At 44.1% G+C, this 16,652-nt stretch overlaps 1 protein-coding gene across 2 annotated transcripts in view; it reads left to right on the top strand.

Annotated features, from left to right (window-relative positions):
- The window catches only part of PDE7B (phosphodiesterase 7B), a 457,009-nt gene that overhangs the window by 136,484 nt on the left and 303,873 nt on the right, over window positions 1-16,652 (top strand). For both annotated transcript variants that reach the window (XM_038740710.1, XM_038740716.1), the window contains exon 2: window positions 6,847-6,907. In XM_038740710.1, the coding sequence (XP_038596638.1) occupies window positions 6,847-6,907 (61 nt within the window). The remainder of the gene's footprint in view (window positions 1-6,846; window positions 6,908-16,652) is intronic.

Genomic DNA, 16,652 nt, shown 5'->3' with positions numbered 1-16,652 from the left:
GGAAACAGGCATTAACTATTTGCCAGTATTGGGACCAAAAGAGATAAAGCAGTTGATAACCTGTCAGGATAAGATAGCTGAATAAATAATTGAGTATGCATATATACAGAAGGATATGTATATACCCTGTTCATTCATTCATTCATTCATATTTATTGAGTGCTTACTGTGTGCAGAGCACTGTACTAAACTCTTGGGAAGTACAAGTTGGCAACATGTAGAGATGGTCCCTACCCAACAGCGGGCTCACAGTCTAGAAGAGGGAGACAGACAACAAAACATATTAATAAAATAAATAGAATGGTAAATATGTACAAGTAGAATAAATAGTGTAATAAATCTGTACAAACATATATACAGGTGCTGTGGGGAGGGGAAGGAGGTAAGGCGGGGGGATGGGGAGGGGGAGAGGAAGGAGGGGCCTCAGTCCGGGAAGGCCTCCTGGGGGAGGTGAACTCTCAGTAGGGCTTTGAGGGGAGGAAGAGAGCTAGCTTGGCAGATGTGAGGAAGGAGGGCATTCCAGGCCAGGGGGAGGACGTGGGCCGAGGGACAAAGGCAGGACAGGTGATAAAGGCACAGTGAGGAGGTTAGCGGCAGAGGAGCGGAGGGTGCGGGCTGGGCTGTAGAAGGAAAGAAGGGAGGGGAGGTAGGAAGGGGTGAGGTGATGGACAGCCTTGAAGCCCAGGGTGAGGAGTTTCTGCCTGATGCACAGATTGATTGGTAGCCACTGGAGATTTTTGAGGAGGGGAGTAACATGCCCGGAGCGTTTCTGCACAAAGATGATCTGGGCAGCAGCGTGAAGTATAGATTGAAGTGGGGAGAGACAGGAGGGTGGGAGATCAGAGAGGAGGCTGATGCAGTAATCCTGTCAGGATAGGATGAGAGTTTGAACCAGCAGGGTAGCAGTTTGGATGGAGAGGAAAGGGCGGATCTTGACGATGTTGCGGAGGTGAGACGGGCAGGCGGTTAAAGCATGGCACTGTGGGGAGAGGATGAAGGATGGAAAAGCAATGAGAAAACTGATGCTGTAGTCATAATCATCATGTGAGTGAGGAGCTAGGAGCAGGATGGTGGCAGTTCGGGTGGAAAGGATCAATTCTTCCTCTGAAGCAGAATTGAGAATAGGATTTAGGGACCCTGACTCTGAAGTCCTAGACTGAACTTCAGCGTTCACTCCCACTCCCTTCCATTTATTCTTGCCTCTTCACTTCATTATAGTTTAGCAAACCTTTCTCAATCAATCAATCAATCGATCTGTGGTATTTAGTTGTTTTATAGTCAGGCACGTTTCCAAAGCGTCTCTTAGCCATCAAGATTTCATGAAAGAAAGTCAGAGAGAGAAAAGGAAAGCAGAAGGGAAAGACTTTTAAACTTTCTGATAAGATTTTGCCAGGAGACTAATCTTAGTAAATTGCTTTGAATGATTACTCATCTCCCTGTTCCTGAAAGCTGGCTACTGTGGCTACTAGCAGACTACTGGCTACCTTGTAGATTGAAAGCTCCTCCTTGTAGATTGTAAATTCTACCAACTCTAGTATGCAGTATTTTCCCAAGTGCTAATTGGCGTTCTCTGCACAAAGCGCTCAAAAAAATAACATTGAGGGCTTATTGTGTGCAAGGACAGCACTTAGTGCTCGGAAGAGTGCAGTACAATAGAGTTGGTAGACATGCTCCCTGCCCTTAAGAGGGGGAGACAGACATAAAAATAAATGATAGGTAAGGGGAAGCTAGTGACTATAAAGGTATGTACATATGACTTTAGTAGGCTTCTTGGAGGAGAAGTGATTTTAATAAGGCTTTGAAGATGAGGAGACTGGTGGTCTGTGGGATGTGAAGGGGAAAGGAGTTCTTGGTGGGAGAGAAGTCATGATCAAAAATCAGCAGCAAAGGAAGATGAGATTACCTTTTATTAGCCCCTCTATGCTTTGTGGCCTGTCCCACGCTGTCAACCGGCAACCACCCACCTACCATTTCTACCAAGACTTCTCCCTGACATCATTCACAAACTTCCTCAAACTGAAAGCAAACACAAATCTTTCCCATACCGGGCAAGTTACGACACTCACTTCACACGAATCCCTGCCTATTAATTACCCTTATCCCTGGGATATGAAACGCTTCAGATCCATCAAAGTCGACAAACTAAGGTAGATTAATTTGAACCACGCTTCAAAAGTGATCAATATAGCTTCTATAGAAGAATCTGTGTTGTTATGCAGGCTGGATTACATTATGTTAGATTGTAATTCCTTAGAGTCATTGCTTTTGAATGGTGTTTAGCCCATTCAGCAACACACAACTAAATCACTGCTTCTGTGAGACAGCTAAGTGTAACTCCGGATGAATGGGTGGTGAAGATCTAGGCAGAAAGAAGGTCCCAGGGGGACAAAATTTATTACCTGGTCCAAGTTGGAATTTTCAGGGTCCTCTAAGAGTTCAGAATATTACTGAATCGATGCCTCTTGTGGTTGGTCGGTTGGGGTTTGTTTCTCTACTAAAGTGGGCAGTTGAAGGGGAAGGGACCTCCAGTCCTCTTGCCCTGGGGTGGGCTGTTCAGCCCTGCTAAGGGTTCCTTCCTGTTGAAGTCCTTTCTAGAGGAGGGGACAGTCTTCTGGTGGGTTGGAGGGTATGTGAAGGAGGACTGGCCCAGGCCTTGAAGATTTAGGACAGAATCTGACACTGCTCCCAGAAGAAAGAGGAACTGGGTCACTTCCTTTTCACTCATTTAACTCTGACACTTACTGCAGCAGCTGTAGCATCCTTTAAAATCATCCCTGAGGGTTACAGGGCTTTTTTTTTTTTTGATGGCATTTATTAAGCGCTTACTATGTGCAAAGCACTGTTCTAAGCACTGGGGAGGTTACAAGGTGATCAGGTTGTCCCACAGGGGGCTCACAGTCTTCACCCCCATTTTCGAGATGAGGTAACTGAGGCCCAGAGAAGTGAAGTGACTTGCCCAACGTCACACAGCTGACAATTGGCGGGGCTGGGATTTGAACCCATGACCTCTGACTCCAAAGCCCGGGCTCTTTCCACTGAGCCATGCTGCTTCTCAGGGCTTCACTTTCAATGCTGTCTTGCTTTGGAGCAGTGTGACCTAGAGGAAGGAGCACAGGCTTGGGAATCAGGGGACCGGGGTTCTAATCCCATCTTCTCCAAATGTCTGCTGTATGACCTTGGGCAAGTAATTTGACTTCTCTGGGACTCAGTTGCCGTAAAATGGGTATTCAATACTTGTTTTCTCTCCTATTTCAATTGTGTGTCCTATGTGGGACAGGAACTGTGTCTGACCTGATTGCCTTGTATCTTCCCCAGTGCTTGACATGTGGCAAGAACTTAACAGATACCACAATTATTATTATTTGCCCAGCACAGAAGTAAATGGATCAAGGTCTAGTCTCTGCCATGACTTTGAAATTGGAGACTACAGTTATTATTGGTCTATAATGATATTTAAGGGCTTACTGTGTGACAAGCATTGTACTAAATCTTGGGACAAATACAAGATAATCAGGTTGAGTAAAACCTCTGTCCCACATGGGGCTCACAGGAGGTAATTCCCATTTTATGGATGAGGAAGCCAAGGCACGGCAGGTTAAGTGACTCTCCTGCACCTCTCTCCCAGGTGGGCTCATTTTCTCCTACTCCCCAAAATTCACTGAGAAAGGCCAAGTCAACTTCCTTCTAGCTCCCCAATGCTGTTTTCACACCATCCCATCTTCCCATCTCTCTCCTTCCCTTCCTTTGAAGCCCACCCATATCATCTACCTCTGCCACCCATGCCTCACAGTTATCTTCCACCCCCCAGGCCCTTCCTCCAAACTTCTTAATGATTTTGATCCCTTTCTCACATTCTTTCTCTCATCCTGTATCCCTAAATTGACCATGGGGACTTCAATATCCATGAGGGTGTCCCTGAGCACTCCCTCTCAGACTCTTTTGCAAGCTCTTTCTCTGCCTCTAACAGTGAGGGTCCCTCAAGGCTCAGTTCTGGGTACCCTTCTATTCTTCACCTACAACAACCTCCTAGAAGAATTAATTTGCTCCCATGACTTCAACTACCTTCTCTATGTGGATGATCCCTTAATCTACATCTCCAGGCCTGACCCCTCTGCAGTCTCACATTTCCTCCTGCCTTCAGGACCTGTATGTCCCACCAGCACCACAAACTAAATATGTCCAAATCTCCCCTTATCTCCCAACCCAAACCCTGCCCTCCCTCTGCCTTTCCCATTACTGTAGACAATACTACTATCCTCCCTATCTGACAAGCTTGTAACTGCACCATTGTCCTTGACTCATCTCTCTCATTCAACCCACATATTCAGTCTGTCACCAAATCCTGTTGGTTCTACCTTCATGACAGTGCTAAAATCCACCCTGTCCTCTCCATCCAAACTGCAAGCACATTGAAACAAGCACTTATCCTATCCCGCCTTGATTACTGCATCTGTCTCCTCGCTGACATCCTTGTCGTCTATATCTACTCACTTCACTCTGCTGGATGAATCATATTTCTAAAACAAAGTTCAGTCGATTTTTCTCCACTCCTCAAGAACCTCCAGTGGTTGACTATCTCCACGTCAAACAAAAACTCCTTACCCCAATGACTTTTAAAGCATTCATTAAGCTTGTCCCCTCTGACCTCACCTTACTCATCTCCTACTACAGCCCACTCCACACACTTCACTCCTCTAACACCATTTTACTCAATACTGACCGTTTTCCCTAGAACTCCCTCCCCTTCCATATATACCAGACCACCAACATCCCCATCTTCAAAGCCATTTTCAGGTCACATCTTTAAGAGCCCTTCCCCAATTAAGCCCTCTTTCCCCAGGCTCCCTCTCCATTCTGTGGTGTCTATGTACTAGGATCTGTGACCTTTGGGCATTTGATATTCACCCCACCAACAACCCCACAGCACTCATGTCCATATCTTTAAATTATGTATTGTAAATTATTTATATTAATGCCTGTCTCTTCTTCTAGACTGCAAGCTCGTTGTGTTCAGGGAAGTTGTCTGACAATTGTGTTGTACTGCACTCTCCCAAGTGCTTAGTACAGTGCTCTACACATAGTAGGCACTCAATATAATTGATGATGACTTGCCACAGTCACACAAGCAGGCAAGTGGCAGAGTAAGGATTAGAACTCAGTTTCTCTAACTCCCAAGTCCATGCTCCTTCCACTAGGCCATGCTGCTTGGGGGTAATCACACAATTTTTTCCTTTTTTTTATTTTTAATGGTACTTGTTAAGCCCTTGCTACATGCCAGACATTGCATTAAGTGCTGAGGCTAGATACAAGATAATCAGGTTGAATACCAAATCCTCCATGGGGCTCACAGTCTAAATTGGAGGGATTTCATACCCTGGAAAATCCACCATTTTTAAAAAATGGTATTTGTTAGTCACTATGTGTCAGGCATTGTACAAAGCTCTAGGGTGGGTACAAGCTAATCAGCTTGGATACATTCCAATTCGCACACGGGGCTACAGTCATAATCCCCATCATATAGTTGCGGTAACTGAGGCACAGAGGAAATGAAGTGACTTGCCCAAGGTCACACAGAAGACAAGTGGTGGAGTCAGAATTAGAACCCAGATCCTCTGCTTCCTAGGCCAGTGCTTTTTCTAATAGGCCACACTGCTTCCCCCCATTAACAGTCACCAACACCCAGCCTCTGAGGCTGTGTCCCACCCACACAAAGTAACATGACTACAATTCTGCTCCATACTGTGGATTTCTGAACCACCAGTGCACCAACATTGAACTCACTATGGGGTATATTATGTCTCCCCTGACTGGTGATCAGGGCTTCCTATTTTCACTATACGTTATAGTCTAGAATGGCACCATTTAACTCTTCATTCATTCAATCATATTTATTTAGTGCTTACTATGTGCAGAGCACTGTACTAAGCACTTGGGAAGTACAAGCTGGCAACATATAGAGACGGTCCCTACCCAACAACGGGCTCACAGTCTAGAAGGGGAAGACAGACAACAAAACAGAACATATGGACAGGTGTCAAGTCATCAGTACAAATAGAATTAAAGCTAAATGCACGTCATTAACAAAATAAATAGAATAGTAAATATGTACAAGTAAAATAAATAGAGTAATAAATCTGTAGAAACATATATGCAGGTGCTGTGGGGAGGGGAAGGAGGTAGGGCATGGGGGGTGGGGAGGAGGAGAGGAAAAAGGGGACTCAGTCTGGGAAGGCCTCTTGGAGGAGGTGAGCTCTCAGTAGGGCTTTTAAGGGAGGAAGAGAGATAGCTTGGCGGTTGTGTGGAGGGAGGGCATTCCAGGCCAGGGGGAGGACGTGGGCCGGGGGTTGACGGTGGGACAGGTGAGAACTGAGCCATTCCTCTTCCATCCTTCAACTAAACTGGATGCCTAAAAATGATGGTATTTGTTAAGTGCTTACTCTGTGTACTGAGTGCTGGACTAGATGTAAAATAATCAGGGCAGATACTGTCCCTGTCCCACATGGGGCTCACAGTCTCATAATTTCCCAATTCAATCTCTGAACATTTTAGAACAAGTCTTTTCTAGGTAAAATGCAGACACTGTCCCATCCAGAGAACAAGGAGGAGGATTACTGAAGCTGTTTGCTTTGTTCATTAACATCCATCTGCAGTTTACCCAGTGCAGAAAGTTTAGTATTGAAAGGGCCTTAAGTTGAGACCTGAAGACCTAGATATGGAGCCCTAAGTGTCTTCAGAGCTCCATGAAAATAAAGGGAGATTGTTCTCATTGCCATTTTGCATTCAAGTGCTGTCTTGGAAATACTTATGCAGAGTCTTGAATTAAATTTTAATACCTTTCTCTTTCAGAGGTGTGGAGAAATCTTGTTTGATAGCCCTGATCAGAATGCCAAATGTGTTCGCATGCTAGGTAAGATGTTTTCTTATACTGAGTGCTACATTCTGGCAGACCGATATTTTACTTTTTTTCTGTTTTCTTCTAATCTAAATGTAACTGCGGTGGTTTACAGGTTGCTGCTACAAGAACGTTAAATGTCTATGGTAACAAGCAGTTTCTGGTAAACACGAATGTCAGTCATGATGATGAATTTCTCATTCTTCCTCCTTTTCATCCTCCCCTTCCTGTCTATGCCCTTCTTCCTTCTCTTTCCCTTTCTCCTTTCTCCTCCTCCTCCTCTTCCTTTTCCTTCTTAAATGTATTTAGAACAATTAATTTGTGCTGAGTGCTACAGTATACCCCACACTGCAAATGTATTTAACTCTCCATCAGCAGCATCCGAAGAAATTAGAAGCCTCTAATTATTACATGTCTTCTTGATTTTTTTTAAAGTGTTGTATAGGTAAAATTTGGTATCTGTGCAAGGAGGAGGTAGTTAGAAAAGAATTATTTCTTGATAGTTAAGCAATAGATTAGAGGGTAGGTGAGGAATATTTTTAGATGTTTGGATTTCCAATTTAAATTCATCTTCAGGGAGAACAGCATAGCTGAGCACCTCTGATGTGAATTCTTTGAAGCAAGCAGTTTGTCATAGTTTTGGTTTTTTCTTTGTTTATTCTTTTATGGTATTTAAGTGCTTACTATCTATCAGGTACTGTACGAAGCGCTGGGGTAGATTCATGCTAATCAGGCTGGACACAGTCCATGTCCATTTTGCAGAAGAGGGGACTGGGGCACAGACAACTGAAGCGACTTGCCCAAGGTCACAGAACGGGCAAGTGGCAGAGTTAGCACTGGAACCCAGGTCCCTCTAACTAGTAGACCCGTGCTCTATCCACTAAGCCATGCTGCTTCTCTCATGAAGTGAGTGGCCTTAGCCACCAAATATAATTATCATCAGAATGAATAGAACTTGGTTTTTATGTAACATTCTCACCTTGAGAGCATATTAAAATCTGAAACCCAGCTCTCTTACATAGAGGGAAGGGCAAGTTGTAATTAGTCAGTAAAAGAGAGCCACAATGGCTATATGGAAATGATTCTGCTGACAGCAAATCAATCATTGATGTCATCCCTTCCAACACCCGGCATTCAAGGGGCACTGTCCATCTAAAGGTCACTGGTAAACGCTTAGTACAGTGCTTTGTACACAGTAAGTGCTGAATAAATACAGTTCATTCAATTGTATTTACTGAGTGCTTACTGTGTGCAGAGCACTGTACTAAGCACTTGGGAAGTACAAATCGGCTACATATAGAGACAGTCCCTACCCAACGAAGGGTTCACAGTCTAGAAGGGGGAGGTTGATTGATCCATTGAGTGATTATTCTCCTTTAGCAGAAAACCTGCTTCAAGTAGGGAATCAGAGATGACATAGAGGGAATCTGACTCTTGCTTCCTTAACCCCTTAGATTGTAAACTCCTTCAATCAAGCAATCATATTTATTGAACACTTACTGTGTGCAGAGCTCTGTGCTAAAATTTAGGGAAAACACAATAAAACAGAGGTGGTAGACATGTTCCCCGCCTACAATGAGTTTACAGTCTGGACAGGGTCATGTCTACCAACTCTATTGTACTTTGTGCACAGTAAGCCCTCAATAAATACCATTCATTGATTGTTGTTTGGGAGTCACAACCAGAGGTGAGTTCATGGGCTTGCCCATGCCCATTCAGGAGAGGAAGGCGATATTATTTCCCCAGATAAGAAAACTGGGTAGAGAGATTGAGTGACTCAGCTCCACAAAGTCAGTACAATGTTACAGTTTTTTTTTTTTTCCTGGGCCTTGGTCTTCACTTAAAGAACTGAACCATAAAGATCAATTCTCCATTCTCTGTATAACTAGAGAACAGAGAAAAATGAAAGACCTGACTAATCCCTAAATCTCATTTTTTCTGTAGTTACCACATTGTTTTGTACAAATCAGTTATTCCTAAATTACCAACTTTCATCTCTAATCATCACGCCACCTCCACCCCACCCCCCATTTACTCTTTGGTGATGAGAGAATGTGTGCAGAGAATTGGCCCAAAGCAGCAAGAAACTTGGAGAGAAAATGAATAGTATGGATAACCTACAACCTTGATCACAGGTTTCAGAATAATGGTGGAATGGACGGTATTGGAAATATCTATAGTGGAAAGAGTACAGGACTGGGAGTCAGAGAATCTGGGTTCTAATCCCTGCTCTGCCACCTTCGTTCTGTGTGACTCTGGGCCAGTGGCTTAACTTCTCTGTATGTGTTTCCTCATCTGTACAGTGGAGATTTGTTACTTAGTCTGCCTCCTACTTAGGCAATGAGCCCTATGTGGGACAGGGACTTGTGTCTGACTTAATTATCTTGTATCTCCCAGGGCTTTGTACAGTTCTTCTCATGTAGAAAGTGTTTAATAAACACTACAATTACCATTATAGTTATCTCTCCCTTCCTCTTCCCCTCTATTTCTAACATCCTATTCATTTTTTGCTTTTTACTAAATACAATGGAGGGTTGGTTTTTTTTCATCTTTTCCAGTTCATCTAGTAGCATAGCAGAGACAGTAAATAAAGGAGAGAGTCCATATGTTGTCCTTCTGTATGGGTTCCAGCTAGCTCTATTTCCATATTTTCCCTTCTCCTCTGAAATCCAATGAGCCTGAATTTCCCAGGTATCTGGGAGGATGCTAATGCCCTCTGCCATCTTGTGTTTAGGTAACAGATCCCTCCTTCTCTCCCTTCTCTCCTCCAGCTAGGCATAGGCATAGGCCTGATGATGATGAAGATATCTTCCCAGTTGTTGTGCAGTAAGGCAGCCTCCAAAGGTGGTTCAAAAATGGAAGCCAAAATCAGTGGTAGTGAGAGTGCAGTGCAACCAGTAGCCTCTCTGGTCACTCCTGGCGATTGGAAAATAGGATCATTCTCCCTCTTTTTCATTTTTTTTTAAGATATTTGTTAAGCACCTACTGTGTGCCAGTCAGTCCAGTTTTATTTATTGAGCACTTACTGGGTACAGAGCACTGTACTAAGCACTTGGGAGAGTACAAAAGAATACAACACACACATTTCCTTCCCACAGGGAGTTTACAGTGCCAGGAACTGTACTGAGCCCTGGGGTAGAAAGAAAACAATCAGGTTGGACACAGTCCTTGTCCCACATGAGGCTCACAGTCTAAATTCCCATTTTGCAGATGAGGTAACTGAAGCACAGGGAAGAAGGTCACAGAAGCCCAAGATCACAAAGGAATCAAGGTCTTTTGATTCCCAAGCCCATTTGTCACTCCTCTAGACTATGTTACTTCTCCTTTCCTAACAGTTTGTGACAGGCTATAGAAACACCATAAAATGAGTGCAGATATCTTGTAGGTGAGAATTTTCCCTTCAGATGATCCAAATATCCTTCAGATGAATTTTCTTTTGCTGCGCATTTAATAATAATAATAATAATGGTATTTGTTAAGCACTTACTATGTGCAAAGCACTGTTCTAAGCACTGGGGGGATACAAGGTGATCAGGTTGTCCCACGTAGGGCTCACAGTCATAATCCCCATTTTACAGATGAGGTAACTGAGGCAAAGAGAAGTTAAGTGACTTGCCCAAAGTCACACAGCTGACAATTGGCGGAGTCGGCATTTGAACCCATGACCTCTGACTCCATGGCTCTTTCCACTGAGCCATGCTGTTTCTCTATTTGCTGCTTCTTCATTTGGCGGGCTTAGTTGCTGTGAGTCAGTAGGGGCATTTTCCAAACGGTGTGGCTAAAAAAACTTTAGCTGGATGATGATGATGGTGATAATACTCATTTTTGCTAAATGCATACTTTCTGCCAACTCTTGGACTAAGTATCAGATCCCTAGATTGTAAACTTGTAGTGGGAGGGAATGTGTCTGTTAATTGTTCATTCAGTCATATTTATTGAGAGCTTACTGTGTGCAGAGCCCTGTATTAAGCATTTGGGAGAATACAGTATAGCAATAAACACATTCCCTGCCCACAACAAACGTGCAGTGTAGAGGGAGAGACAGATACTAATACAAATAATTTATAGATATGTACATAAGTGCTGTGGGGCTGAGATGGGGGATGAATAAAGGGAACAAGTCAGGGCACCACAGAAGGGAGTGGGAGAAGAGAGAAGTGGGGGCTTAGTCAGGGAAAGCCTCTTGGAGATATGCCCTCAATTAAGCTTTGAATGTGGGGAGATTTGAGGAGGGAGGGTGTTCCAGGCCAAAGGCATGGGCGAGGGGTCGGCAGTGAGATAGATGAGTTTGAGGTAGTGAGAAGGTTAGTGTTAGAGGAACAAAGTGTTTGGGCTGGGTTGTCGGAGAATAGTAATGTGAGGTCGGGGGGGAAGGTGATTGAGTGCTTTAAAGCTAATAGGAATTTTTGTTTGACGCCAAAGTGGAAGAGCAGCCACTGGAGTTTCTTGAGAAGTGGGGAAACATATCCTGAACATTTTTTGTAGAAAATGTACCTTCCCAAGAGCTTAGTATGGTGCTTTGCACATAGTAAGGGCTCAATAAATGCAGCTGAATGAATCAGGTACAAGGTAATCATATCTGAAACGGTCCCTAACCCAAATGGGGCTCACAGTTTAGGTGGGAGGGAGAACATGCATTTAACCTCAACTTTTATCATCATCATCATCAGTATTTATTGAGCACTTATTGTGTGCAGTGCACTGTACTAAATGCTTGGAAGAGTACAATATGACAGAGTTGGTAGGCACGTTCCCTGTCAGTAATAGATTTACATTCTAGAGGGAGATGACAGGCATTAATATATTAATATAAATACTTTATAATATAGAATTTGTGTATGTATATGTATTTATGTATATTTGCTGTGGGGTGAAATCAAATGAAACGTCAAAGATTCAAGTGCACAGATGAGGAAACTGAGGCATAGAGAAATTAAACAATTTGCCCAAAGTCACACAACAGGAAAGCAGAAGAGAAGGATTAGAACCCAGGTCTTCTGGCTCCCAAGCCCATGCTCTTTCCACTAGGCCATGCTGATTCTGTATCTAAAAGGTGGCTTGAAAGAATTGAATGCATCCTGTAAATTCTGCAGGTGTGGCAAAGGAGGATTCTGAACGCCAGCCGGAAGATCATCTGGTCATGGTGGGTACAGTGTCTAGCACTGGAAGCGAACACTTTACCCACCATGACCAGGTGATCCTAGATAGTTTAGCTCTTTAGATCCCACCACCCAAAATGCTGAGCTCCTGAGCCACTGACAGCTTCCTCCTCCTCTGCCAACAGCCTCTGCTGCTCTTCCACTCACCTCTGGTTCTTACTGATGCCATAAATAATAATAATAATAATAGAATTTGTTAAGCATTTACTATATGCCAAGCACTGTACTACGTATTGGAGTTGATACAAGATAATCAGGATGGATTTAGTTATATCACACATGAGGTTCACAGTCTAAGTAGAAGGGGGAACAGGTATTGAATCCCCATTTTATGGATTAGAAAACCTAGGCACAGAGAAGTTTAGCGACTTGTCCAAGGTCACACAGCAAAGAAGTGTCAGGCTTTGGAGTCATAGGTCGTGGGTTCAAACCCCGGCCCCGCCACTCGTCTGCTGTGTGACCTTGGGCAAGTCACTTAACTTCTCTGTGCCTCAGTTCCCTCATCTGTAAAATGGAAATTAAGACTGTGAGCCCCACGTGGGACAACCTGATTACTTTGTATCTACCCCAGCGCTTAGAACAGTGCTTGGCACATAGTAAGCGCTTAACAAATACCACCATTATATTATAAGTGTCAAAGCAGGGATTAGAATTCAGGTTCTCTGATTCCTAAACCTGTGATCGTTCCACTAGGCTACACTGCTTCTTAATGCTTTAACAGGAATTTCTGGTGCTGCTGACATCTTATGTTTTGGGCCAAGTAAGAAACTCCTATTTTTTCACAGCCCCCAAAAAGGTTGATAGGGGCTTTGATCAATCAATCAGTGGCATTTATTGAGTGCTTACCTTGTGCAGAGCACTGTATTAAGCGATTGGGAAAGTACAGTAAAACAGAGTTGGTAGACATGTTCCCAGTCTACAACGAGCTTAGTCCATAGGGGAATACAAAAATAAATATAAATAAATTACAGATATGTACATTAGTGCCTTGAGGCTGAGGAAGTGGTAAATAAAGACTGCAAAACAAACTGCAAGGGTGACATAGGAGGGAGAGGGAGAAGAGGAAATGAGGGCTTAATCCAGAAAGACCACTTGGAGGAGGTATGATTTTAACAGGCCTTGGCAGAAGCTGGGCCTTCTGCTTTTCCACAAACCTGGAGGCTATGAAGCTGGCCCCTGACTTGTGCTGGGCTGCATAATGATAATAATAATAACTGTGCTATTCATCATCATCATCATCATCAATCGTATTTATTGAGCGCTTACTATGTGCAGAGCACTGTACTAAGCGCTTGGGAAGTACAAACTGGCAACATATAGAGACGGTCCCTACCCAACAGTGGGCTCACAGTCTAAAAGGGGGAGACAGAGAACAAAACCAAACATACTAACAAAATAAAATAAATAGAATAGATATGTACAAGTAAAATAAATAAATAAATAAATAGAGTAATAAATATGTACAAACATATATACATATATACAGGTGCTGTGGGGAAGGGAAGGAGGTAAGATGAGGGGGATGGAGAGGGGGACGAGGGGGAGAGGAAGGAAGGGGCTCAGTCTGGGAAGGCCTCCTGGAGGAGGTGAGCTCTCAGCAGGGCCTTGAAGGGAGGAAGAGAGCTAGCTTGGCGGATGGGCAGAGGGAGGGCATTCCAGGCCCAGGGGATGACGTGGGCCGGGGGTCGATGGCGGGACAGGCGAGAACGAGGTACGGTGAGGAGATTAGCGGCGGAGGAGCGGAGGGTGCGGGCTGGGCAGTAGAAGGAGAGAAGGGAGGTGAGGTAGGAGGGGGCGAGGTGATGGACAGCCTTGAAGCCCAGGGTGAGGAGTTTCTGCCTGATGCGCAGATTGATTGGTAGCCACTGGAGATTTTTGAGGAGAAGAGTAATATGCCCAGAGCATTTCTGGACAAAGATAATCCGGGCAGCATGAAGTATTCGTTAAGTGCTTACTATGTGCCAGTCACTTACAAAGCACCAGGGGGGATACAAATAAATTGGGTTGGACAGAGTCCCTGCCCCACAAGGGACTCACAGTCTTAATCCCCATTTTACAGATGAGTTAACTGAGACACAGAGAAGTGAAGTGGTTTGCCCAAAGTCACATAGCAGACAAGGGGCAGAGCTGGGATCACTCCAGTTGCAGCTTTCACCCGGTCACTTGAGTCCAGCACAAACTAGTTTGCCCCACACTACATTACTTAGAGAAGCAGCGTGGCTCAATGGAAAGAGTACGGGCTTTGGAGTCAGAGGTCATGGGTTCAAATCCCGGCTCCTCCAACTGTCAGCTGTGTGACTTCAGGCAAGTCACTTAACTTCTCTGTGCCTCAGTTACCTCATCTGTAAAATGGGGATTAAAACTGTGAGGCCCTCATGGGACAACCTGATCACCTTGTAACCTCCCCAATGCTTCGAACAGTGCTTTGCTTAGAACAGTAAGCACCTAACAAATACCATCATTATTATTATTACTGTTGCCCCTCCACAAGATGAGGAGCTACAGCAACTGCTTATACAATAATAATAATAAGAAGAAGAAGAATGATGGTATTTGTTAAGTGCTTACTATGTGCCAAGCACTGTTCTAAGCGCTGGGGTACATGCAAAGTAATCAGGTTGTCCCATATGAGGCTCACAGTCTTAATCCTCATTTTACAGATGAGGTAACTGAGGCACAGAGAAGTGAAGTGGCTTGCCCAAGGTCACACAGCAGATGGGTGGTGGAGCTAGGATTAGAACCCACATCCTCTGACTCCCAAGTACATGATCTTTCCACAGTTTGTCCCTCTTGTGTCATGGCTCTGCCAGTGTCATATTCCTAAGGTAATAGAAGGAAGCCAGAAGGGATGTGGTGGTGGGGCAGACAAGTCCTGTCCCTTGTTCTTTCTCCCTCTCACCCCTTTTCCTCTTTCCCTCCTCTTTTCCTTTCTCCATTTCCCCTCTTCCCTTCTCTCCTTTTTCCCACCTCTTTTCTTCTGTCCATTTTCTCCTTTCCTCCCATCTTCCTATCTCCATTTCCTCTTCTTCTTTTTTTCCTTTTCCCCACCTCCCTTCTGAGTGCTAACTATGAGCAGAGCAACTGTACTAAGTGCTTGGAAGAGTGCAATACAACAGAAGTAGCAGACACCTTCCCTGCCCATAACGAGCTTATAGTCTAGAGGGATAAATTTACAGTCTAGGTCCCATCTTTCCTTTCTCCCCCCCCCACCACCATTCACCCATCTTGCATTACTTCTTTTTCTTCTTTGCTCCTACTTTCTCTCCTTTCCCCCACTTTTCTCCTTTCCTCTTCCTTTCCTCACTCCTTTCACTCTTCCCTCTCCCTTCTCTCTCATTATTTCCCCCTTCCCTCCCCCCCTCCTTTCCCCCTTCTTTCCTTCCCCCTCTCCTTTCAGTCTCTGCTTCCCCCAACTCTCCTCATCTCCCTTTCCCCATCTCTACTTTCCCCATCTCTTCTTTCCCCATTTCTCCTCCCCTTTTCTCCTTTCTTGTTTCTTTCATTTCCCTCTTCTTTCCTTTCCTCCTCTTCTCCTCTCCCTTCTCTTCTTTTCTCTGGTCTCTCCTTTGCCCCCTTTTTCTCTCCTCCCCCCCCCCCTTCTCTCCTTTTCGCTTCACTCCTCTTCCTGCTCCCCACTTTTCCATCTTTTTCCTCCTCTCCCTTCTTTCCTCATCCTTTCCTTCCCTCTCTTTCCCTCTTTTGCCCTAACCCCAGTCGGGTTTCCTTTTATAGCCCCACTTCCATCCAGCCTGAGATGACTTGATATCTAGTTGCTTTAATTCCTATCCCTCATTGAGAAGCAGCATGGCTCAGTGGATGGAGCACGGGCTTTGGAGTCAGAGGCCATGGGTTCAAATCCTGGCTCCACCACTTGTTAGCTGTGACACTTTGCACAAGTCACTTAACTATTCTATGCCTGTTACCTCATCTGTAAAATGGGGATTAAGACTATTAGCCTTAGCCCCTTGTGGGACAACCTGATCACCTTGTAACCTCCCCAGCACTTAGAACAGTGCTTTGCACATAGTAAGTGCTTAATAAATGCTATTATTATTATTATTATTATTATTATTATTATTATTATTATTTGTTATTATTATTATTTGCAAATGAGCAAGTCAGCCCAAATCAATTTCTGGGATGAGATGGATGGGAAGAGAAGAGAGGAAGCTCCATAGACAGGGAGTGGGTTCATAGCCTGATATAATCTTCTACTGCTCCCCTAACCACACTAAAATCATGAATGGAAGAGTGGCATCTGTGTGTTTTCTCTCTAGTAACTAAAAAGGGCCATTGTTACCCAATTACTGCAATGGCAAGAGAATATTAATGGTATTGATTTGAAGGAAATTACTCTCTAGATATATGCTAAATCGTTACTTAAAATGGTGATCTAGAGGCTACTCAAAGCAACCTGATCGATATTTCTCATAGCATTTGGTGTGCTTATCGCAAATCCTGTGAAACAACAATGAATGTGGAAGAAATTCAATCTACCCCATCAAGAGTATTTAATAAAATGTTGCAGAGGAGAAACCTCCAATTTAAACTCATCTCCTGTTGACTATTCTGACTTTATTCTTTACTTTCAAAATGGAGTA

The sequence above is a fragment of the Tachyglossus aculeatus genome, chromosome 2 (genome assembly GCF_015852505.1).
Source record: "Tachyglossus aculeatus isolate mTacAcu1 chromosome 2, mTacAcu1.pri, whole genome shotgun sequence".
In the NCBI taxonomy this organism is placed as follows: Eukaryota; Metazoa; Chordata; class Mammalia; order Monotremata; family Tachyglossidae; genus Tachyglossus; species Tachyglossus aculeatus.
This window is presented reverse-complemented; position numbering and strand designations above follow the sequence as displayed.